At 32.9% G+C, this 27,212-nt stretch overlaps 3 protein-coding genes across 4 annotated transcripts; 2 read left to right on the top strand and 1 right to left on the bottom strand.

The window, feature by feature from the left end:
* Positions 1-8,719: 8,719 nt before the first annotated feature.
* LOC124931952 (magnesium-chelatase subunit ChlI, chloroplastic-like) lies at positions 8,720-13,610 on the top strand. Of its 2 annotated transcripts, XM_047472552.1 has the most exons (4): positions 8,720-8,912; positions 9,046-9,164; positions 9,311-10,367; positions 13,487-13,610. In XM_047472552.1, exons 1-3 carry the CDS (start codon positions 8,828-8,830, stop codon positions 10,361-10,363), a joined length of 1,257 nt encoding a protein of 418 aa, XP_047328508.1. In that variant the 5' UTR covers positions 8,720-8,827; the 3' UTR covers positions 10,364-10,367; positions 13,487-13,610. The 2 variants fall into 2 exon arrangements, with proteins under 2 accessions (XP_047328508.1, XP_047328500.1); XM_047472544.1 differs by lacking the exon at positions 13,487-13,610 and having other exon boundaries at positions 8,721-8,912; positions 9,311-10,531.
* Positions 10,598-12,479, bottom strand: LOC124927847 (protein NRT1/ PTR FAMILY 5.5-like). Its single transcript, XM_047468332.1, has 3 exons — positions 12,312-12,479; positions 11,695-12,227; positions 10,598-11,456 (listed from the first exon to the last, which is right to left on the bottom strand). The coding sequence occupies exons 1-3, from the start codon at positions 12,477-12,479 to the stop codon at positions 10,598-10,600; spliced, it is 1,560 nt and encodes a 519-aa protein (XP_047324288.1).
* A 10,866-nt stretch (positions 13,611-24,476) lies between the features above and the next one.
* On the top strand, positions 24,477-26,029 carry LOC124927835 (uncharacterized protein DDB_G0283697-like). Its single transcript, XM_047468322.1, has 5 exons — positions 24,477-24,605; positions 24,675-24,839; positions 25,186-25,245; positions 25,314-25,408; positions 25,771-26,029. Exons 1-5 carry the CDS (start codon positions 24,477-24,479, stop codon positions 26,027-26,029), a joined length of 708 nt encoding a protein of 235 aa, XP_047324278.1.
* The last annotated feature ends 1,183 nt before the right edge of the window (positions 26,030-27,212 follow it).

Genomic DNA, 27,212 nt, shown 5'->3' with positions numbered 1-27,212 from the left:
AGGTGCATGTGTTGTGTTATCCGGTGATGATGTAGGGGTGGTACCATTGGAGTAGGAGGTGTCATCACTTGAGAAAGGGGTATTATTATTGGAGTAGGATTTGGTATTAGTGGATGATTCATATCAAGTGGTATTTGTAATTGATCCTTTATATTAGATAATGATGAAGCAAATACTAGAGTAAATAATGTAGATGGTGGTGTTGATCTAGTTGATAAAGCGATTGGGTATACAGATTCATTAAATATAACATGACAAGAAATATATACGCGACCTGAAGGAATATGTAAGCACTTGTATCCTTTGTGAACAAGGCTATAACCCAAGAAAACGCATAATGTAGATCTGAAATCCAACTTTTGTTGATTATAAGGATGTGTGAGTGGATAACACGCACATCTAAACGTCTTATAATCCGGTAGCTTCTTAAATAAAACCTCAAAAGGTGATTATTTATTTAAAACATGAGTGGGAATCTTATTAATAAGATAAGTTGTTGTCAAAAATGCATCATCCCAATAAGTGCAAGGTATGCTAGCACGAGCTAAAGGGTAAGACTTGTTTCAGTTATATGACGAATTTTGTGTTCAGCAACACCATTTTATTCTCTTGTGTGTGGACATGCAAAACGATGGTGAATTCCGTAAAGTTTTGTCAAATTAGTGAGATTCCGATACTCACCACCTCCATCTGTTTGTAAAGTTTTAATTTTCCGATTAAACTGATTTTCAACTAAACTTTTAATTTTAGTAAAAATATTTAGTACATCAGATTTTCTATCTATTGGATAAATTCACGTATATCTACTGTAATCATCCACAAAATGAACAAAAAGTCGATAACCCAATGAAATAGTTACCAGGGCAAGTCCTCAAACATCATAATATATCAATTCAAGAGAAGGCGTAGTTTTGGAAACTGATATAGAAAATAGTAATTTGTGAGCTTTTCCAACATGACAAGCTTCACAAAACGTAAATATACTACTACCAATTAAAGGTAAATGAAAACGAGAAATAACATAATAAGATGTCATAAATGATGGATGTCCCAAGCGTTGGTGCCAAATAGTAGTTGGTGAACGAACACTTGTGAAAGATTGAATTTGATGATGAGAATATTATGGTGGTACAAGACAATATAGAACTCCTCTTAGTGTCCCACGAATTAACTCATTCTTTGTATCCCGGTCCTTAACAACACAATAAGTTGGGTGAAACTCAAAAAATACATTATTATCAGCCGAAAAACAAGAAACACTTAGCAGGTTCTTAGTGGTGCCAGGTACATGAAGAATATTTTGAAGTTTTAGTGTTCTCACATTACTAGTCTCCAATATTAGAAATATATAAGGTCATACCATTTTCAAAAGTGATATTTTTCGTACCTTGATAAGGAGAATGAGTATGAAGATTGTTTAAGTCAACTGTCAAATGCTCCGATGCACCAAAGTCTGGATACCATGAGGGGTCTAATATAGAGGCAGACAACGCCATCATTGCTTATGGAGTAGATTTTTTTGGTTCATACCGATGATAACAATCATTTGCTTGATGGCCATGACGATTGCAAATTTGACAAATAAGATGATAATTGCAATTTTCAGCTGCATGACCTATTTTTTTACGATTCGTACACTTTGATCGATTTCCACCATTTCAGTTTCTTTGAAAATTTCCATCAACTTTTTGTTTGTTATTTATTTGGGTTAAAATCTGTGACTCAAATGAGTTCTGATTATTCTTTGGCCAACTATTACCATATGACCCATTACCAACATTTGGCCCACTACCATTAGGTTTAGCTGTCTCAAAAGAGGAAGAGATATTATGAATCTTAACTCCAAAAGAAGATGTTGTGGAGCATGGAAACTAGTAGGTGTTCGATAATTTTTCTGATTCCTATTACTGTGATTTTGACGACCATGTGCTACGTTAGCCACTAGAGCACCAAACGATGTAGACTCAATGTATCTTTGTTCGTAAGTCAGGTGATCAGTGAGTTCATCAACCGATATTGGTTTAATTTGAGTGGTTAGGGCGACAATCATGTTTTTATATTCAGGTCCTAATCCTCCGAGAATATGGGCTACAAGATGATGATCTGGAATCGTTTCACCAGCTAGTGCAAGAGAATCTACAGTATTCTTCTTCAACTGTAGATAATTGTTCATCCCACTGTTTCCTTTCTTTATTGTCTGTAATTGCATTCTTAATTGCATAAGTCTCGCTTGAGATTGAGAAGCGTACATTTTCTCTAACGTTACCCACAATTTGTGCGTTGTATCTATATTGGGGCCGACGATTTGTGTGAGAATTGAATCTGATAGTGTTGATTGAAGCCATGAGAGTATTCTCTGATCTTGTTCTTCCTAAACTTTAAATTCAGGATTGTCAATTTGTTCACCAATGTTGTCAAAGATTTTCTTCATCGGAATCTTTGATTCTTGAATAAATTTGTTGGCATGATTTGAGATCGCCATATCATGTAGTTTTGTTGATCCAACTTTAACGATGCAATCTGCGGAAAGTTGATAATGGTTGGAGGATTCGCCATAGAATCGATTCAGAGAGTTTTCCCTTTTTAAATAAAGAAGTGAGAGAGCATTCAAGAACAAGAAGAATTGTTTATTCATTGTATTCAATATTAAATCTGTAGAAGCTCTTATATAGGTTAGAAAAAGAAAGATAATCATAATTATAAGGAATATAATAACTATCTCCTAATTATAACAAATATATTAACTATATATATCTTAATTATAAGGAATATAATAACTACATCCTATTTATTTTAATTATTGATGTAGATATTATTTAATATCTTTAATATCTAGGAATTCCAATTTCACTGTTCATTTTTAACTTTTATAAAAATTTAACTTTAAATTGTTGTTCCTTTCCATTTACAAGGAGAGAGGAAAAAAAAGACCATTTTAGTATCTCTTGAACAGTTGTACTCTCTCTCTACCACTCTCACTCACTTTTGTAAAATAATTTGGATTTGATTAATAAAATAGTGAACTACATTGTGTTCGATCAATTCAGTATTTGGTTTTGTGTATGTTTCTATTCATTCTCTTCATTTATTTTATGCTTTCATATTTAACCTAATAGGTTAATCACATTATGTGTTGATCATGATGGCTAACTACCCTATCACATAAAAAAATTATAACCTATGTTAGAACCTTGAATGGACAAAATGTTACGCCTATTTTATTTATAAAATAGTACTTTGAATTTTTTTTTCCTGATAAGTCATTTTCATGACATATTAGGTAATGTGATAATTTAAATTGAAGTTAAGATTTGTAATTGGTTGATAGACATTTATATACTGTATGTTGTAAAATTCATTGTCCCTCTTCAAATTATTTTGGTGAGATTTAATATTTACGAATATTGGAACTTTGATGTTAATATCAGTATTTGTGTAACCACATTCGATGGATTCAGCTTCAGCTGAAAAAACATTAAAAGTTTGACTTATATTATTATTATTATAAGATCCTAATATATATATATATATATATATATAAACCTCTCCACAATTATTCAATATTCACGTCATGTAATTCATTTTTCTAATTTATCTATTTTAATTATTTTTTCTCTATATATTAATTAATTTTATATATAAATAACAACATATTTAAAAATTAAATAAAAATAAATTCTCTTTACCTACAATATATATATGAGAGAAAATAAAATATAAGTTAATAATTAGAGATAAAATTTATATATACAAGAAGAAGGAAATATTAATATATATTAAGAGAGAAAAACTATTAATATTAATTTTTAAAATATTAATTTTTAAATAAATTATAGAAAATGTGTATGAAATATGAAAAATATATATAAATGTAGAGAGAAAATACAAAATAAATTAATTAATATAAATACAAAATTATATATAATAAATCTTTATATATATATATATATATATATATATATATATATATATATATATATATATATATATATATATATATATATATATAAAGATTTATTATAGATTGGAGATGGGATATTATTATTAAATAAAAATAAATTTTTCTTTATATACAAAATTTGAATTAATTATTTTATAATCTATATAATTATATTATATATATATATAATTATATTATATATATATTACAACATATTTAAAAATAAATTTATGAAATATTTAAATAAAAATAATTTTCTAAAATATATATATATATATATATATATATATATATATATATATACGGTATAGAACAGAGATCAAAACACGAAGCAAGGAGTTCACCGTTGAGAGCCGCGTATATATAATGAAAGGTATATATAATGAAAGAGAAAATAATATATAAATTAATTATTTGAGATACAAAATTATATATATATATATATATAAGAAATGATTGGGAGAGGGATTTGGTGAGGAAATAAGAGAGGAAATGACGTGGCGCACGACAATATGATTGGCTGAAAAAATTAAATATTTTCTCTCTCTTCTCTCTTTCCTCCTACTTTACCCTCTTTTTCCAATAAATGTCAAAGTCAATCTCTCACTCAAATTTCCTCTCTCTATCACTCCTCTCTCTATATATATAAATATATAGGAGAGAGAATGACTTGACATCACCTCATTAATTGAAAAAAGGTAAAGTAAGAGGAAAGAGAGAAAAACTCATTAGTTGAAAAAAGATTAAGAGGAAAGAGAAAAGAGAGAGAAATTATTTAATTTTTTCAGCCAATTATATTGCCGCGTTATTCCCTCTCTTATTTCCTCATCAAATTCTCTTCCCAATAATTTCTTATATATATATATATATAGAAAAGGATATTATTATTAAATAAAAATAAATTCTCTTTATATACAATATATATATATACATAAAAAAATTATAAAATAATTTCAACAATTACAATGATATAGTGCTTAAAGTGTTCAAATTTCAAATTTGAGAATAGGATTCGAGTCCTAGGCGAATTTTAGTGGAATTTTATTAATATTAAAATGTGATATATGCGTGTGTGGATTTGAAGGATTAGAGAATTATCGATCAAAATGCATAAAATGAGAATTTTAGTGGAATTTTATTAATATTAAAATGTGATATATGTGTGTGGATTTGAAGGATTAGAGAATTATCGATCAAAATGCATAAAATGAGTTTCTTAGTGGATAATATTCATGAGGTTATGTGATGGTGGAATATGTGAATGTGAATTTGAGGGATTAAATGAATAATCTATTAAAATGTGTAAAATGAGTTTGTTAATGCACAATGTTCAAAGTGAAGTCATGTGATGGTGGTATATATTGATGTGAATTTGAGGGATTAAGAGAATGATAGATAATGAGTGATTTTGATCTTTATGTTTTTATGTTAGAGAAAATGAATCAGGTTGATTTGGGTTGATTTATTTAAATATAAACCTAACCGTTTAATGGGTGGAGGTTGATTTATTTAAATATAAACCTAACCGTTTAATGGGTGGGTATAAGTTATATATACCAAATATATTTTTTAAATTATATATTTAAAATCATAACTAATACATATTAATTATTAAATATATATATAACAACATATTTAAAAATTAATGTACGTTATATTTAAATAAAAATAAATTCTCTTTTTATATTATATATATATATATATATAATTATAAAATATTTTTAATGAGAATTTATATAGTGATTAAAGTGTTCATATTTATTTTGAAACTACTGTTTGAGTGCGAGTTGATACGGAATTTAGAGGGATGTTATAAATATTAATTAAAATATGATATATGCTTGTGTGAGTTAGGTTATGATGCATTATGATATTATTTTTAAATAAAAATAAATTCTCATATATATATATATATATATATATATATATATATATGAAGAGATAAACGTTTAATATAAAATTTTGAAATATTTATTTTTAAATAAATTAAAATATGTATAATTTTTTGTTTTATTAAAAAATTAAAATAATATTAATTTTTAAATAAATTATACGTATAATCTTTTATTTTATTATAGATAGGAGAGATGATATTATTATTAAATAAAAATAATTTCTCTCTTTATATATACAATATATATATATATATACAATATATATATAATATATATATATATATAATTATAAAATAATTTAAGCAATCACAAGTGGTTGTAGTGATTTGAATCTTTATGTTAAACAAAATGAATGGAATTGATTCAATGAATGGAATTGATTCATTCAAATATAAACATAACCATTAACTGTTGGTATAAGTTATACCAAATATTTTTTTTAATTATATATTTAAATAATAACTAATACATATTAATTATTAAATATATATATAACAACATATATAAAAATTAATTTAATAATGACGAATTTGTGTATAATGTTTAAAATTAGGGTAGGCTTGGTAAATGATTATATATCTTTTGATCGATTATTTTGATATAATAGATCAAAATAATGAATATATTTAGATAAAATTAATTTAATTTTTTTATTCATGCTGAATATAGGATTATAACCATTTGTGTGTAAGTCTTTATGTATTAATAATTTATAAAATTATATATTAAATATTAAATATTAAATATATATAACAACCTATTTAAAAATTAAATTGGGATATATTTAAATAAAAATAAATTTATTTATTTAATTATTTTTTCTTCTTTTTATATTAATTTTTTTTCTTCATTTATTTTTATTAGGTTAAAATATATTTTTTACTTTTTTCTTTATATTTACTATGTCACTATATTATTTTTTTTATTTTTAATTTTTGATTTTTAATCTTATATTTTTTTACTTGATTTTTTGATAAATAATTATATATATATATATAATTCTATTTTTATTAATCATTTTATACTATATAATTAAATTTTAAAATTTTAAAATATTTTTACCTCTTTAATTAAAATTTTCAAATAATTTATTAAATTTATTTTTTATATATTCGAGTTTATATACAAAATATATACGTACACAAAATTATAAAATTGAATTCAATAATTACAAACGGTGTATTCACATTTTAAACTTGAAATTATGTTTTGTTTCTTAGTTGATGCACATTTTAAAATGTGTATTATAAAGATTAAAATGATTATTATGATGGTATATGTGAGTGTAAATTTGAGAGATTAAAATAATTATCGGATGAATGAGTTCGAATTTGAGAGATTAAGAGAATGATGGTTCGAATTGAATCAAATGCATAAAATGAGGGTATAATATGAAAATAATGACTAATTAGTTATAGAAAAATGTCCAAAATAAAGTTAGACGTTGGTTAAAATAAGATCTAACAAACAAAATGTTACTATTTGATATTCAATTTTTTTTATTATTTGCACATTTTCATATATGTTTTATGGTTGCAATTGTACCATATTTAAATGTTTATTTAATAATTTATTTTATTTTATAATTGTGACTTTATTTAGAAATAATCTCCCTTTAAACAACAATTATTATTTTTTTTAAATTTATTATTATTATTTTTTTAAAATATTTTAATTTAAATGATGATGTAGAATATATACTTTAATTATATACATTAACAAATTTAATAATATTTTTTCGTTTAAACACAATTTTAATTTTATTTATTTTTAAATAGTTTCATATAAAATTAATCAATTTAATTAAAATTTTGTCTTTTACATTTAATTGAATTTGTTTGAAATTTATAAATTAATTCTGAAAATATATAATTTTAATTATTAATTCTAAAATTTCTTTTTATACTTTAATATAAATAATTGATGTTTATAATAACATTAATTTCTTATTATCTGACTCTGTAATTTTATATATTTAATTAATCTTTATAAATTTTAAAATATTTAATTAATTATTGAGATTTTATATAAGTCTCCTACAACTATGTACCTATATTAGTTGTCTATTGTATCATTCTTCCTTTTTCTTGTCCCTAAAAAAATACTTTATTTGCAATTTTTTATATTATTTGTTTTTTTAACTAATATGTTCATACAATAATAACTTTTATTTCAACTTAAATTATTTAAAAAAAAATAAATTAATGTTATTGTCTCTTATAAAAAAAATCTTACACTAACTCATGCTTTATAATAACTTTACATGTCATTCTATTTATTTTTTTTTTACAATTGAAAAATATTACAATTAAGCTTAGTAAAGTTCTTAAAAAATATTGTGTTTAATTTTATTTTATTTTATACATACTTTTATAATTATAATTATAATTATAATTATAAATATTAATTTTAATATATAAGTAAATTAGGATTATATAAAACTAAGAAAAATGATTTGAACAATAAAATTATAACTAAAGTAATACCACGAATTTTATGTAATCTGTGTCACATGTGCATGAGAGAAAAAAAGAATTAATTAATTTTTTTTTTCAGAAAAATGTCCATATTCTAAATTTTTTCGGGAAAATAGTCGGGAGATTTTTCTCAAGAACATGATCATGTTATAGAGAAATTTGATTTTTGTTCCGAACACATACATGTGTTCGGAAAAACGAAAAAATATTATTATTATTATTTTCGGAAAAATATCCCATAGACATTTTAAAAGATTTTTGTCCAGTGCATGATCGTATTTAAAAAAAATTCTTTTTATCATTTCTTTACGTGTCAACCAAATTCGTAATTTTGTTTTCGGTTATAGTTATGTCCCTAATTAATATTTCCATTAAAAGAACCACTAATATCCAAAAGAATTCTATCAAGATCTTATCTATCCGCAGCACCAATAAGAACTCTCGAGGCTGATCGGCCATGTCCAGTTGGGAAGCTAAGCTCGCGGCAGCACTGTAACAAACACCAACTTCCATCAATGGCCAGTGCTCTGGGTACCTCTTCTGCAACACACTTCTACTGTCGACGCCCTTCATCTTCCAAAGCTCTCTCACGTTTTACAGGTCTCTTCACTCTCCCTCTAACTGTGTGCGTCTGTTTCTGCACTGAATTACGAATTTATATGAGTTACGAATTGAATTCATTAATTAAGAAATCCACACCTTGCAAATGCTGAGGACAGAATTTCGGTTTTAGATTTTGGCGAAGGGAGGAAATTCTATGGAGGGATTACAACGCCCGTGAAGAAAGGGAAACATCTCTTACGCGTTTCAATTAGCAATGTGGCCACCGAAATCAGTCCTGCTCAAGAACAGGTATGGCGTATATTTTCTGATCTTACGTTATCCTAATCCAGTATCATTAGGTCTGGTACACTTTCAGCTTTTCTTTGAAAGTCTGAGTGAATTTTGAGATAATAGCTTCAAATTTGCAAAATCTTCTGTTTGTTAATCACTTTCAGGCACAGAAACTTGTATCTAAAGATAGTCAAAGACCTGTATATCCATTTGCAGCCATTGTAGGTCAAGATGAGATGAAATTATGCCTATTGTTAAACGTGATTGATCCCAAAATCGGTGGGGTTATGATAATGGGCGATAGAGGAACCGGAAAGTCCACTACTGTTAGATCTTTAGTCGACTTACTTCCAGAGATACGAGTTGTAGCTGGAGATGCATACAACTCTGACCCCGAGGATCCAGAATCAATGGGAATCGAAGTTCGACAGAAACTAGTAAATGGAGAGGAAATTTCAATAGTATTAACCAAAATCAACATGGTTGATTTGCCATTAGGTGCCACAGAAGATAGAGTTTGTGGAACAATCGACATAGAAAAAGCTCTAACAGAAGGTGTCAAGGCATTCGAGCCTGGACTACTTGCTAAAGCCAATAGAGGAATTCTTTATGTAGATGAAGTCAATCTTTTGGATGACCATTTAGTTGACGTGCTATTGGATTCTGCTGCATCAGGATGGAATACTGTTGAAAGGGAAGGGATATCTATTTCGCATCCAGCTAGGTTCATTCTTATTGGTTCAGGAAATCCAGAAGAAGGAGAGCTTAGGCCACAGCTTCTTGACCGATTTGGAATGCATGCTCAAGTTGGAACCGTTAGAGATGCTGAGTTGAGAGTGAAGATTGTGGACGAAAGAGGTCGGTTTGATAGAAACCCTAAAGAGTTTAGGGATTCTTATAAGGAAGACCAAGATAAGTTGCAGGAGCAAATTGATTCAGCTAGAAGATTCTTATCAACGGTTGTGATTGATCATGATCTGCGTGTTAAGATCTCTAAGGTCTGTTCTGAACTGAATGTTGATGGGCTGAGGGGTGATATTGTGACTAATAGGGCTGCTAAAGCTTTGGCTGCTTTGAAGGGAAGAGATAAAGTGACTGCTGAGGATATTGCAACCGTCATTCCTAACTGCTTGAGACATCGCCTCAGGAAGGACCCGTTAGAGTCCATTGACTCGGGTGTGCTTGTCATTGAAAAATTCTATGAAGTTTTTGGCTAAAGAGGTATGTTTTTTTTTTCCTTTTTCTTTCTGTGAATTATTTAAACAACATGCCTTTGTTTATTGTTTGGCTTCATTTTGTCCTAGTTTCTTTGAACTATGAACATATTGAGTAGGAAGAATAGCTTTCTTCACTATATTTTGTGACAATGAAAAATGATTACAACAGGTTGTATTATCAGAATTCAAAACCATATGCCTTATAACAGTCAGCATAAACAATCCACAAAAGCCTCATTCTAAAAACGGCCTGATCAGATCACTGCGATCGTAGCTAGCTTCTATAGCCGAAACATCTTCATCTCTTTCATTACGTATTTCCTCGAGTTGAGCTAGCCAAGAATTGCAGGCACGATTCATAAAAAGGAAGAAACCAACATTCAAAACACCTAGAAGTGCTAGCAGCCAGTAGTAATAGTCAAGTCGACTCTCGTTCAAACTATCCTGAAACCAACCGCCCTTCCCGCCACTCTTGCTAATCAAGTCAACCACAAGCACACCAACTGTACCTCCTATAATCCCAATACCCGAGAAAATGCTAACAACATGCCCCAAATAATCCTCCTTCATCGCCGGACCAATAGTTTGAGCCAAAAGGTTATAACTTCCCTGCTCGTACTTTCTTTCGAAAATTCCTAGAAGAATAAATTGTGGAATCAACCATAGGATACTCATTGGATACTTATTCGCCTTAAGCCTACAAAATTCCACGATCGCAGCAGTTGAACAACACACTATGCCTATTACCATTGCGACCAACAATCTGACGAATCCAACCCCAAAGAGACCTGGAAACTTATCTTGATCTGTTGGCCCTCGTGGACCTTGCCATCCATTATAAATCAATTTGAAGAAGTTTAGAGGCACTGTCAACCGCCAGATCTTGGCGTTCATTGTTGTGGCTTGTTCTTGAAAGTAAGTGTCGCCTAAGGCTGATACAACACCAAAAACGATGATAGATAAGCATATAGGTATAATACAAATCATCCTTTTCGTCTCTTCCACTTCTGTAACACTACAAAGTCTCCATTTCTCTCGTTCTTGGTCGACCAAACTGGATGTAGGCAAAATTATTGCAGCCTTGTCAAGAAACCTGAAACATGGTTGTTTTGGCATAAGAAGTGGTCATGTTAGGTAGCTTGAGAGTTTTTTTTTTACAATTTTTGTTATCCTTTATAAATTACCATTGCATAGTAGTTTCAGTGGTAATAGTCATGCCTAAAAGATCAAATTCACATATTTTTCTTTTCAAAGTTTACATGACTGTTACTTTTCGTAAAAATATTGATAAGTTTAAAAATAGGTTAAAGAAAAAGAGAGAAAAGAAGTACCTCAGGAGGGGTGTGTGCCTCAGTCTTTCGTTACTATCACTATTCCCCTTGTATAACTCATTTGGATTTGCAGGATATTCCTCATACCTCTTGAATATAGAAGCTACAAATACTCTGAAAATAGCCGTTAAAGGACTCCCCTTCTCACTTAGATCTCGTACCTCGTATTCACAACTCCCGGATGCAAATAAAACAGTCGCAATCAAAGTAAACACAACAGGCAACCCAAAATGGATCAACCATTGTTTTACAAACGAAATCACCAAAATCAACACGATAGGAATAGTAGATGTCACTACATAACAACTCCTGTACATAAAACCGAAGTCATAAGAAGTCCCTTTCACCATCTCTGCCACAACTTGAAAATATTGAAACTTATGGGCAGAGACATTAAAACCAGACATTCCCACAGCTATAAAAGCCAAGGCGGCGAAAAAAAGCTCCCTCCCTTCTTCGCCAATACATTTCGCCTCATATTCGCCACAAATTCCAGTAACAGGCGGTGTCGAAATAGTCAACAAGCCCAATCCCTGTAAATTAAAACAATTTCAGAATGATTTGGTAAGAGATAGTCCACTGAAATGATCCAAAATTTGAATGAGAAATGAACCTACAATGCAATATGAGATGGAGGTGAATAGAAGCATGAAGAAGTGACCAGTATAGCTATCAACCAGGAATTGCATTGCCATTGGCATTAACTGAATTGAACCTTTGAAAAGATTCACAATTGCAGCTGCATATGTGAATTTGAGATTCCACACAGTTGTAAGGTATGCCATAAGTGTCCATGTTCCATAAATTGCTATGTTGTTGGCCGAGAAGAGAGCTTTATTAAGAAGAGATTAGGAAAATATCAGTATTAATATTAGAACAAAAAGTTTGTTTCAGTTAAAGTTAGACTTCTTACGAGAAATCTTGTAAAGAACTTGGATCATGGTTTTAGCCTTCAAAGGTCTTAGACTTGAGAGAAAGAGAGGAGAAACATGGAATACTTATTAACACCAGTCCAAAATCAACAGATTCTTATTGGATCTATTCATAAGAGATGGCTAAATAAAGAAGTCAATATTCAACACCTAGAGTGGGTACAAACAATTAGTTCTATATTAATTAAGGTCTTTGGAAATAAAAATGGCAAATATATATGATGAATGAGGATCATGTGCTTTTTTTTTTTTAAGGATTTAACATGTCTATATTTATTAATTAATGAAGACCAACTTGCCAACTTGTGGGCACATCATATAAATAAGGTTGGATTTAGAATTTAGATAAGGTTGAACCACTTGTCTTTATTTATATTATAAGAAATTAATTTAGTGGTAGGTAGTAAAATGAAGAGATTATTTTTTATTTGTTGTACATCATGAACAATTTATGTGTTTAGGTGACACTAACAAGAGGTTTTGTAGATTAAGAGTATCAAGACACTCACCCATCTCAATATATATAACTATGTGCCCAACCCCAAAATTCCAAGCACAGTGATATATATATTTATCCAAAATCATTTCGGGGTATTCTCCTTCTATTGTTGTTACATCAACTAAGAAGATGAAGTATCTGCAGCAGCTGCCCTAAAAACGGGGAGACTAAGCGAAAATAAATTTATTCTAATTTATTAATTTAATAGTTATATTTTATGATCTTCAGAGTAAATATAAATAATTTATATTATTTTTAACAATAGTAACATAGTTTAGTTGGTTAAATTATTTGTTAACACATTCATTGATAATCATCCAACCTAATTGATGCTATTATTTTTAAAATTTTTTGAATTTAGGTGTCCGATAAAGAGGAGGCCCTAGGCACCTTACCCTAAGACACTTATATGACTGGCAGAGAAAGAATATGAAATGGTTAAGAATATTGATGACAATGAAGAATATTGATAAACAATGGGTAGTACGTATATATTATATATATGTGGGTATTCGACGATCGAGGTCGGATATTTTAAATCTGGGTTGGGGATGGAAAGGGGAGAAGATTACTCAATTTGGTTCGAGATCGGGACAGAGAAGTGTGCCAAATTCGAAATTCGATATGCGAATATATTAATTTTACAATATAAATATATGTTTTTTTTAATTCTTTTATTAATAAAGTCACTTTTCAAAATTATAATCATTATAATTATTATAATAAATTTATATATTACTTACACTTTAACCAAAAATTTATTTCATGAGAATTTATTTTTACAATTTTTAATAACAAAATATCATTTATATGTCATTCCTCTTTAAATTTTTTTAGTTTTAAACAAACAATGTCTATTTTTTATATCATTAATTTTAAAGTTATTGATGATTTAATAAAATTATATTGGCTCTTTTTAAACATAAAAATATTATACATTTTTAATCGGATAATAAAGTACTATTCGGAGATCAGATACTCGACGAATTGGAGATAAGGATACAAATAAAAATACACGTCGAATTCAGAATTGGAATCGAATAATAAAATAAAAATTAGGTTCAGAATTAAGTACTTTACCCCTTAATGAATAAAGTTCCCTAGATGAGAACAATCGTCATTAAGTGTTTCAGAAAATTTTGGTTAATATTTTATTATATTAGTTGAGAATCTCATTTCTTTTTGAATGGGAGTAACAATACTAGTTTCCACAAATTGGTAACAACACTATTTAAATCATTTCATTTTTCAATTGAAGCAGTAGAAAAGTTTTTTAACTTATTTATCATTTATTCTTAGTTATGAATTTGATGTAATTTCAAAGTCAATATTTAACTTTTAGTAAAAACATTTTACTAATTTGTTAAGTTACAATGTACGTAATGGTTTATAATTACTATCTCTTTAATAATATAAAAATGGTTGTATTTAACAATAATTTTTAAATAAAAACAATCAAATTAAAAATAATATTTAATTAAAAGTAATAACAATTGTTATTAAAATAATTCAGCATTAAAATTAGTTTCTCTTAAAACTGTTAGAAGAGAATGTGTATTTTTTTTTTAAAGTGCAACTTTTTGGGAAAAAAAATGTTAACAAAATTCTTAAATTAAATACAATTTTAATAGTAAATTATTGAATTATGAAATAAAACTACAAAATACATGGCCACTTTTTCAAAATTACAAATGTAAGGGTTTTATAATTAATATTTTTTACTGAAAAAATTAATATCTATTTAATAATCTTGTTAATTATTAATCATAACCTAATTAAAAAAATATATTTGACATTTATTATTAATTTTAAAATTTTAATATTGATCTCTTTAGTATTTACATTCATACTATAATTATATAATTGACTTTTTAAATGATACATGTAGAAAATAAAAAATTACAAAATATAAAAATAAGAATATAAACAAGTTGTCCAACATATTTTTAAAATAGATTATTTAGAAAAGTAATTAACTCCCCACTTTATATATTTTGTTTTTCTATTTATAAAGACGAAGTGAAACCTCGTTAGCTTAAATGTGAATATAATACGAGTAATTTTAAAAATATAATAAAATGTATATTTAAAAAAGAAAAAATTATAAGACAACTGAATATATCTTATTCATTATAATAATATATAACATAATTAAAACAATTAAACAAATAATATATATAGTAGACCTGAGATTTGGGCTGCCCCAGTCTTGGATAAAAAAAAGATCGAAATATTGCTGACTTAGATATTGTTGCCCTAAGTATATTTTAAAAATGGATTAAAAAATAGCTTTTAATGAGATTTGAACCCACGCTCAACTAAACAATTTAAATACTTATTTAATCTACAACACTTTTTATTTAAAATTATAATAAATTTAATAAAAATGTCTTATTAATTTTCATAATTGAGTTGCCTTAGGAATGAACTGTCCTAGCCTAAGGGTTTACTGACTTACCCAGGAGACTCTGTGTAGAACTAAACTTTAATAAAAAAAAAAATTTATTAAGATTATACAGTCAATAATATATACCGGCCTTTTTTGTTTCAAATTGTTCCACAATAAACACAACAAAATTACAATGAAACGCATTTATTAAACAATTTGTGATCCAATTTTTTTTCAAAAGAAATATTAATTTTAGTTACACTTTGAACCCAAACAATTCTAAGTACAAAATTGACCATAAGTTTGCTAAGTCCAAAATACCCTATATACATTATTCCTCCTATTTTATTTACTATCTCAATATCCAAATTATTTGGTGATGTTGTCCTAATTAAATTCTGTGATTTTGTAAGTTACAAATTTTAATAAAAAGATTAATTAATTTATATAATTAATATAATATATTTAAATAAGATAGAATTTAAAAGATTAATATGTAGTCTTAACTAATAATAAAGAAAACAAGCTTATTGGTGTGTTAATATTTGTTTAGATTACAAACTTTAATAAATAAATAAATTTTAATAATAATAAGTATATTTTACAAAATTCAACCACGTCAATAAAAGTACTATCATATCTTTGCAGTTATGTAATTGTAATTAAATAAACATAAATCATTGATAATTCTGCGTTTTAAAGTTACAAATTCTAATTTTAATAGAAAAATTAATTATAAATAAATAAACAACTTCTTTTATTTTGGGAAAAATAACATCCATTCACTCACTTAAAAAAAAATTATCCATTTAAGGAAAGTCAATTTCAGTTGTTCAAATTCGATGAAGCACATAAATGAAAAAATTGTGGAACTATTAAATTTTAGAGTGTTCAAATTATTTTGATTGAAATTCATTGAAGTTCCGTTATTTTCAATAAACTAGTGACCGTTTTTCTCTTAATTGAGACCAAAACATCGTATTACATCTTTATCACATCTTGTTTTTTAGCTTATCATATTTTTTCTTTACTGTCACAAGAATTTTCTGGACAACCTCTCTAATCGGTTTGAGAGACAACGACGATGATCACCAAAAGCAACAGAAACTCTCTACCCGATCTCTAACGGCGCCTCCTCTGACTAGAAATTTAAAAATAGTTTATTTTAACATCGTTTTAAAATAAAAATATTAATATTGGCATAACAAATATTATAGTTATTATTTACAGTTGCTATTGATTAAGTAAATTACTAGCTTGTTTTTTCCTTCTTAATCACGAAAATACTACACTGTGACTAATATACTTTAAACAACCAAAATATCCTAGTTTTCAGGAAAAATGAATATGTCTAAATTAAGGATGACAGGTCTGGTTTCTTCTTGTAACGAGTCTGAATGGTGGATCCCATTTTAGAACAGAAGTAGGTAATTGACTGATCATGAATGTACCAAAAAATGGAAAATGGCAAGAAAGATAATAGAAGACTTGGCTTGGGAAAATCAGTGTTCTTGCCACTTCGAAGTAAATGGTTATATTTTTGTTAGACAACTTCATTCTATTTGTGTTGAATGTACACATGGCTTTTGAAAATACTAGCATTTCTTATAAGACATGTTGACTATTTTGACAGATTTTTTAAACTAATTTCTATGAGTTCTTTCAAGGTGGAATATACATAAAGTTATGTTAAAACTTTCAAGGGAAGTGGGAATCTTTTTTGTTCTTTTTGATTTTGAGCACAAATCACAACTTGACTGAAATGGATTTTCAACAAAGTACAATTGAATTACATTATTTGAAGGATGTCCTAGTCTATTGTTCCAAATTCCAGATACATAACAAACTCTAGAATATTCAATAGGTCCACTCCATGCATTTTATCATACTCTTTAAATTTCACACAATTAAACACTTTCAAACATAACATATATACAATTTGCATGAATCATTTAGTTTTCACCCGCGTTAACACATAACTTACTAACATCATCGTGAAAATGGCTGGATCTGATCATCATCAACATTATTACTAGATTCTATAAGCGTTTGAGATTCCAGGCTGGTATGTGAATCATAATCTATATTATTTCTGATTTCTTCAAGTTGAGCTTCCCAACACTTGTACATTTTCTTCATCAAAAGGAAGAAACCAAAATTGACAGCACAGAGAAATGCTAACAACCAATAGTAATAGTCAAGTCGACTCTTATTCAAACTGTCCTGGAACCAACTTATCTTCCCTCCTCTCTTGGTAACCATGTCAACCACAAACACACAAAAAGAACTTGCTACAATTCCAACACCAGAAACAGCACTAACAACATGTCCCAAATAGCCCTTCTTCATTGAGGGGCCAATAATATATTCCAAGAGTAGATAACTGCCTCTCTCAGTGTTTCTGTCAAGATATCCTAAAAGAACAAATTGTGGAATCATCCATAGCATACTCATTGGAACAACCTCATCTGGCTTGTCTATTAGTCCATTCCTCTTAACCACCCTTAGCCGACAAAACTCCACGATTGCAGCGGTTGAACAACATATTATGCTTACTACCACTGACACAGAAAATCTAGAAAATCCAACACCTCTAAGATCTTGGAATTTATCTTCATCTGTTGGGCCATCCTTACCCTGCCAATTATCATAAATGAGTTTCAAGAAGTTGAGAGGAAGTGACAACTGCCAGATCTTGGGGGTCAGCGTTGTCGCTTGTTCTAGGAAGTAAGTATCGCCTACGGAAGATACAATACCCCAAACAATGTGTTAGGTCTACAAATCAAGCCTCGGTCCTAGAATATTCCCAGCACCCTTTTCTCGGCCCAAGTGTGCACATGGGCCAATTTATGTTTTCGTTTAATAATTCTGTTTTGTTTCTCTTCTCTTATATATTTCTCTCAAACCGAATTCTGTTATTTTTAAAGTTGTTGTAACAAGTTGGTAACCGAATACTCTTGGGTAATTCAGCCGCTTTAAATGCTGATGCCCACCCCACTTTTTGGCTTATGAATTGAAGCTTGTGAAAGTTGTTACTCCAAGTTATTCTCTCGGCCTCGAACCTCTTTCTTGTACTACTAGGTGTATTCTAGTAGTATTCTCTTCTCACCCCTGTTTCTTCTCTCTTTAACCTCGAATTCTCTTATCACACTATATCCTCTGCGCTTGATTGAAGAATTCTATACTCGGTCCCATCAATCAAGAACACGTTTCTTGAATCAAAACTCGGAAAGTTAAGTTATAGTTTCAAGCTTAACATATTGGTATCAGAGCTGGGCGATTCTCCAAATGGTAGAAACCCTTCAGCAGACAGAAATGGAGGCGCTAAAGTTCCTAATCGAAGGATTGTCCTAACAATCAGGCGCTACGCAGGCCATTTTGCACCAACAAATGACTGAATCGGCTGCTATGCATGCTGCCCTTAAACAACAGATGACTGAACTAAGCAATAACATGGACGGAAGATTCAATATCGCTGAAGAAAGACTTGCAACAATTGAAAATGGTGCATCGGGTAAGGTCTAAGATCCCCGCGTCGGCCCTTATGATGATGATGAGCCTTCTTGCCACGGTCCCCCATATCATCCCCATCACCTTGACCAGAACCGCGACCAACATTATGTTCCTCCCACTCGGATAACCAAGGTCGACTTTCCTCGGTTTGATGGACCCGATGTCGAGAGCTGGCTGATATCCGCCGAGCAATTCTTCAGGGTGGACAAGACAAATGATGCCATTAAATTATAAATCGCCCCCATTCACTTTTCTGGTGAACCAAGAATATGGTACGGGTCATACCTTCAGAACCGCAACCAAAGGGAAACATTGTCATGGGATGTGTTCAAGAGAGACCTCTTGGCGCAATTTGGGCCCTCTATACACGACACTCCAATGAGGCAGCTGATGCATTTGAAACAGGTTGGTTCGGTTCAAGAATATAATCTGCGATACATGTCGATCTCTCAAAAACTCTACAGCATGCCAAAGGAATACGTCATAGATTGTTACTTGTCCGGTCTAAGGGATGAGATTGCAAATTGCATCAGGTTGCGATTCCGGATTCTCTAAACGAAGCCATGGCCATGGCTTAAGTCCAAGAAGCAACATACCGGTCCCTCATGTGCAGTGGGCACTTGTACAACGCCAAAACACCGTTGCTGCCCAAACCATCGAATATCAACACAGCCTGGCCGAGCACCAATACCGACTTCAAGAATTCATCATATGGGTCCTCTTCAAGTGCAAACCTGGGCCATGTTAAGCAATTAGACCCGGTCTCAATGGATGAAAAGAGAAAGAAAGGCCTATGCTACACTTGCAATGAAAAATGGCAACCAAACCATAGATGCAAATCAAAGTTATTCATGGTCTCGGCCAATCAAGAAGACCAAGAACCCGATCAAGAACATGTTTTTGATGATCCACCTTTGTTGCTCGGGGCAGGGGAAGAACCAACCATATCCTTACATGCATTGACCGGTTCCAAAGCTTTTCAAACTCTCTAGATTCTTGGAAAAGTCGAGAACCTGCCGGTAGTGATCCTGATTGATACAGGCAACACCCACAATTTTATCAATAGCAGGATTTTGGAGAAAATAGACCACAAAAGCATAGCAACTCGGGTGCAATCGGTTAGAGTGGTCGATGGGTCCAATGTGTTATGCTTTAGTGTTTGTAAAGACTTGAAGTGGTCGATGGAAGGCAATGACTATCAAATAGAAATGAAGGTAATTTCCATGGACGGATATGATATTGTGCTGGGCATTGAATGGATGATAACTTTAGGTCCTTCATCTTGGAACTTCGAAAATCTGACCCTTTCGTATGAGAAACAAGGCATAACCACGGTCCTAAAGGGGATTCCTCGGTCGCAGGTCTCCTTGATGCATGGAAACCAGCTGGAAAAGACATTGGATGAATGTAGTGTTGCTGCTAAAGTTCAAATAAAAAGTAAGCCTGAAGGCCAAACTGTTTCCCTCACAGCAATGACCTTAGAAGATATTCCTGAAGATCTCCAACAACTATTTGAAGTGTTCAATGCTCTATTCCAGCAACCCGAAGACCAACCACAATTTAGGAGAATAATAAGAAGCTATGGCTCTTTCGCTGCCCATGTTATGCTGGTTCGGGAAAAAGACTTGGCCTGAATTTTTGATAACACCATAGAGTATAATCGAAGCTGGAAGAAGTTTTTTATATATTTGCTCCAAGTCTTGGCGACATTGCAGCAACAAAGCTCAGCTCTAAACAATGAAAAACTCGACCTTGGGTGCACAGAAATTGCTTACATGGGCAGAGTGGCAATTGACCCGGCAGTGCAAAAGACTACAAGGACCCGACCAACTCCACTATTGAAACGATTCTGCCGAAAGTTTTTTAAGAAGTCCGGTCCTATGCTGCGACCCTTGCTGAATTTGCGCGTTAGAGGCTGACCAGTCCACGTTCTTTTCGTCGAGGGCGACGAACTTTGAAGGGGGAGATTATGTTAGGTCTACAAATCAAGGCCTCGGTCCTAAAATATTTCCAGCACCCTTTTATCGGCCCAAGTGTGCATATGGGCCAGTTTATGTTTTCGTCTAATAATTCTGTTTTGTTTCCCTTCTCTTATATTTCTCTCAAACCGAATTCTATTATTTTTTAAAGTTGTTGTAATAAGTTGGTAACCGAATACTCTTGAGTAATCCAGCCGCTTTAAATGCTAATGCCCACCCCACTTTTTGGCTTATGAATTGAAGCTTGTGAAAGTTGTTACTCTAAGTTATTCTCTCGGCCTCGAACCTCTTTCTTGGACTACTAGGTGTATTCTAATAGTATTCTCTTCTCACCCCGGTTTCTTCTCTCTTTAATCTCGAATTCTCTTATCACACTATATCCACTACGCTTGATTGAAGAATTCTATACTCAGTCCCATCAATCAAGAACACGTTTCTTGAATCAAGAACTCGAAAAGTTAAGTTATAGTTTCAAGCTTAACACAATGAAACATAATTATGTTGGTATCAAATGAATAATCCTTTTCGTTTCCTTTACTTCTGTAACACTACAAAGTCTCCATTTCTTCATTTGTTGGTCAGTCAAACTAGTTGTAAACAGAATAATTGCAGCCTTGTCAAAATACCTGATACATGTTATTTGCATCTTATTACATAAAACTAAAGAATATGATATACTATTTATTACACATCTTCACCCTATCTTTTTTATGCTAAGAGTTCCAATCAAATAAAATCTCCCATCACATATATTTTTTTCATCATTACGATTCAATCTAATTCACATAGGGTGAATATTATAAATTTTCAACATAATTCATGAAATTAATTAATTGTTGGTCCTTTGTGACAAATTTGTTGGGTGAAATATTATTAAGTCACAATAGACGGGAAATTTGATCAAATGACCCTCAAAAGAGGGTCATTCCCAAAACTAACCTCAAACATTTCAGTTTTTATTTTTAACCTTTTTTTTAAAATTTGGACACTTTTACTCTTAATAACTTTTTTTTCTTTTTCTTTCTCTTCCTTTTCCTTCCATTTCCATTTCTTCCCATTTTCCCCTCTTCCCTTCCCCGTCGCTTGCTATCCCACCTCCCCGCCGGTTGCTCTCCCCATCCGACTCCCACGCCCCCACCCACAAAGGTTCCAGCCCCAGCCGACGATCGCCCAACATACCCCACGATCGCCGGATGCATACCTCGCGAGCCTGCCTAGCCGTTGATCGCCAAATGCTTCCAGGCCAGGCCGACTCCCGACGATCGCCAAGCCCGGAGACGCTGAGCCCGACGTCCTCCCAACATTACTAAGGTTAGTAATGCTTAGTTAGTTCTACTCCCCGATGATTTTTATGTTTTTTGCATGTTGAGTATGAAGTTGTATGGTTTTAGGTTTTTAGTTTATGTATTAGGCTTTAGTTAGGGTTTAGGCTTGAAATGCTTAGTTAGTTCTATTGTTTTGGCCCTTTGAAATGCTTTTATCCGAGAAATGTAGTTTAATCTGAATGGGGCGTGGGGTTGGCGTGGATCGTGGGGATGGGGCGTGGGATAGTGCGTGGATCGTGGGGTGGGGGCATGGGGGTTGAGCGTGGAGTTGAGCGTGGGGTTGTGCGTGGGGTTGGCGTGGGGGTTGTGCGTGGGGGTTGTGCGTGGGGGTTGTGCGTGGGGGTGGGGTGAGTGCATGGAGCGTGGTATTGGGCGTGTGCTGGGGCGTGGGGTAGTGCGTGGAGCGTGGACTTGGGCTTGGGCGTGGGAGTGAAGGTTGTGCGTGGGGCGTGGGGTAGTGCGTAGAGCGTGGGCTTGGGCGTGGATGGGGCGTAAGGTTGGCATGGATCGTGGGGTGGGGCATGGGGGTTGAGCGTGGGGTTGTGCATGGGGCGTGGGGTAGTGCGTGGAGCGGGGGGTAAAGTTGGCGTGGATCGTGGGGTTGTGCGTAGGGCGTGGGCTTGGGCGTGGGCTTGGGTTTGGGTTGGGGCGTGGGTCGTGGGGTAGTGCGTGGAGTGTGGGCTTGGGCGTGGGGCGCGGGGGTGGTGCGTGGCTTCAATTATTAATACGATTTTACTGTTTTTGATCCACCAAACATTGTGTATATGATTTTACTGACTGTTTTTGTAGAAGGCACCAAACAAAACCATTATTAACGATTTTAATGGCCGTGTTTCATGGAAATCCACCGGCCCCAGCTTGGCAAAGATAAAGGAGAGGTTTACTCACCATGATCTTTTGGATAGGGCTTTGCAGAACCAATTCCAATATCTATTCAAAGCCCTGACATTATATTTTTTAGGAACCATACTCCATCCGATGCTTATCAGAAAAATCAGCTCAAATTCGAAGGCGATAAGGTTCTTGGTCAATGGTAAGGAGGTCTTCCGGGGCATGAAGGATTATGCATTGGTGATAGGCTTCAATTTGGCAGATTTCCTTTGGTGGAGGAGGAGGTTGAAGAATGTCCACCCCTTGTCCTCAAATATTTTAAGGGTAAAAAGGATGTTAGACTGAAAGAGCTTGAAGACATTTTCGTCGGATGCTCTAATAAGGAGGATTCATGGAAGATGAGGCTCATATTTCTCATTTACCAGTATCTGTTCGCATCTGATAATAGGAAGAAGATAAGTTTCATAATCTTTCACATGGTGGAAGACATGGAGATGTTCCTCCAATTTCCATGGGGAAATGTGTCCTTGAGAGCAACCCTGCAGGGTATTGACAAAGATATGAAACACCTCCGTGGGTTATATCTCGCCAAGAAGAAAACCTGGTAAAAGAAAAGCATCTGTGATGTCGCTTATACTTTACATGGGTTCGCACTAGCATTCCAAGTGTAGACCTATAGTTTATCAATATATTCGTCCCCAAATTTGCTGAAAGGACATTGGAAGATGATCCTACAAGCCCAAGGATAGTGCTTTATAAATTTTTTAGGAGTTATACCCTACCGGAGGTATCAACAGTCATCCAGAAGTGCAATGTTCGAAGAAAAATTGATGAGTCTGAGGAGGAGAAGCGGAAGTACTCTAGGGACGACTTTGAAGATATGACAAGCAACATTTATGATGAATACTTTGAATTTGATGGGAGGAAGAGAAAGATTGAAGTTTGTGAAGAAGATGAAAAACATGAAAGGACTCCCAAACTACCAGCCAAGAAGAGGAGAGTTATTACTCCCCAGCTCCCTGAAGTTAAAGATGAAACTAGACAAGACAGCTCTCAGCAAATCCCTTCTACGACGACTCCTCAAACTAATAAAGACAATTCTAAATCTTGTGCACCCAATCGAGTGTCTCAATCCCATACTAATGCCAAACTTGATGAGCTGACAAAGGATGTAAATGAGATTAAAACTGAAATCAAGCTCATCAAAGATAATCAACAACTTATAATCACATTATTGGGGGAAATAAAGGAACAAAAGAATAATGGAGGAGAAAAAAAAAAGAGGCATGTACTGCTGCACTTGATACTGAGAAGATGACGAGGACGAAGATGAAGAGGAAGAATAATTATGTTACACTTGATACTGAGAAGAGGACGATGAAGAGGAAGAATGATGATGTTGCACTTGATAATGAGAAGAGGATGAATAGGAAGAATGATGAGGTGATGAACAAGTGGAAGAATGATGAGGAGATGAAGAAGAGTAAGTAGGATGATGTTGATGAGATTAAGAGAAAGAAGAATGAGAGGAAGGAGAGGCAGGAGAGGCTGATGAACTTGGCAAAGAAGAGGAAGGCTGATGAGTTGGCCAAGAAGAGGAAGGCGGATGATGAGTTGGCCAAGAAAAGGGAATTGGCCAAGAAAAGGGAGTTGTCCAAGAAGAAGAAGTCGAAAAAGGTATAATTGCACACCCCACGCACTACTCCACGCACACACTTGAGCCCCATGCACAACACTTGCACTCCACGCACTACCACACTACTCCCATGCACAACCCCACGCCCCACGCACAACCCCACGCCCCACGCATTCACTCCACGCACACCCCACACACAACTCCACGCCCCACGCCCAAGCCCACGCATTACCCCACGCACCCTCCACACACCCCCCACACTCTCCATGCACAACTCCATGCCCCACGCCCAAGCCCACGCCCAAGCCCACACACCCCCCACACACCACACTTATACCTCGCAAAATGTATATTAATCTAATTTTATTTTTGATTGTACATGACGAGGAAGAGGAAGAGGAGGAGGAGGAGGACAAGGAGGACGAGGAGGATGACGAGGATGACGAGGTATAGTTGTGCACCACGCCCCACGCCCCACACACAATGTATATTAATCTGATTTTTTGATTGTGTAGGACGATGATTCGCGCCCCATGCCACAAGCCTCTCGCAAATTGAATTTTGATGAGGGGGTGGGGCGTGGGGGTGGTGCGTGGGAGTTGAGCGTGGGGTGAGTGCGTGGGGCGTGGGGGCGTGGTCTTGTGCGTGGGGTGTGGGGGTTGAGCGTGAGGCATGGGGGTGGGGCGTGGGGGTGGTGCGTGAGGCGCGGAGTGGTGCGTGGTGCGTGGTGCGTGGGGGTTGTGCATGGTGCTTGGTGTGTGGTCCGTGGTGCGTGGGGGTTGTGCGTGGTGCGTGGTCCGTGGTGTGTGGTCGTTGTGCGTGGGTCCTGGTGCGTAGGTCGTGGGTTGTTCAGTAAACATACCCATTTTTACAGCATTTCAAACGTATGCCACAACATTTCAAACGTACCAAACATATTTAGTGTTTAGCTAAATGGGAATGAAAAAAATGGGAAACATACCCATTTTGAAGGCGATGTTGGGTCGGTCGGGTGTACACGGGTGCTGCTGGGTCTCGTCGTCCTTCGGCGTCGCAGGGGACCGTTGCAGGTGGTTACTTGGGGGGTCGGGGAGATGGAAGGACCGTTGCAGGTGGTTGCTTGGGGAGCGGGGGTGGGTTGGTGGGGGACCAGTTGGTGGTTGGGGATTGGGGGCCTGGAGAGAGGATGAAGACAAAAGTGAAAATGGGGAAATGGGAAAGAAAGGGAGGGAAAAAAGGGAAAAAAGTTTAGTAAAGGTAAAAGTGTCCAAATTTTTAAAAAAAAAGGCTAAAAATAAAAACTGAAATTAGTAAGATTAGTTTTTGGGAATGACCCTCTTTTGAGGGTCATTTGATCAAATTTCCCCAATAGACCACCTTATACTCAATTAATGATTGATTATTAATTTATTGAAAATCATTAATTATAACACATATTCACATATATAATTTTAATTTTATGTATTGTCCATTTACTAAAGATATTTGTTTTTTACTCTTGGTCACAGATCTTTCGCCCAATTATCCTTCTGAATGTCATCACCATCTTTGCAACAAGTCTATTTATTCATCCTTTCTTTTTGGAATTTCGTGTTCTTATTTGAAAAATAAAGCCTTCATTAGCTAGGTTCAACCTACAAGCTATATCAACTCTAAACTCATGTACATAACATAGTATACAAGATATATCATATAGAAAAGGTGTAACAATATTTGTCATGTGAATCGATTTAGAGGTATGTTATTTATTATATATGTTAAAAATATTATCACAATAATGTTAAGAAAAGTCAGATAATATTGTGATATTATTGTCATATTATTATTATAATTATTTCTTTATATTGGTAATTTAATATCTATAAAGAGATTTAAAATATTTAATAGAAGGAAGAAACTTAATAAAATATGTTATCTCTCTCTATATTTCTAACATATAAGAACTTCTCTTTCGTTTTTTTAAGATACCCATTAACAATATTTTTTCTGTCTTAGCCATAAATAGAGTAGTCATGGTTGGAAATTGAACGTGACCTAATGAAATGAAATATAGGAGGGATAGTTGTGCACTACCATGGGAGAAACGATTAATGTTAAGTCAATCAAATCTCTTTATCCTGAAACCATGTGTGAGTCGTCTTTAGGGTGCACTAGATGTCGGTTAAATTAGATAAAGCTTACGGATGAAGAGGTATGTGAGACATTCTCGACTCATGACATGATGTTGAATGAAAATAAGTCACATTTAAGAGAGATTCTTATAAAGTGTCAAAAATATATCCTAAAATTCGTGTAATTCCCTACCACTAGTAAAAAAAGGATTTTACCGACAGAATTTACCGAGAGTTATAGAAAACTCTTGGTAATGGTACCGAGAGGAAAAAAACTTTCGTTAATAAAAATAGATTCCGAGAGGTGTGTAAAACTTTTGGTGA

This window comes from Impatiens glandulifera, chromosome 1 (assembly GCF_907164915.1).
Source record: "Impatiens glandulifera chromosome 1, dImpGla2.1, whole genome shotgun sequence".
Classification (NCBI taxonomy): Eukaryota; Viridiplantae; Streptophyta; class Magnoliopsida; order Ericales; family Balsaminaceae; genus Impatiens; species Impatiens glandulifera.
Note: the sequence above shows the minus strand (reverse complement) of the source record. Positions and strands in the feature narration are given on the sequence as shown.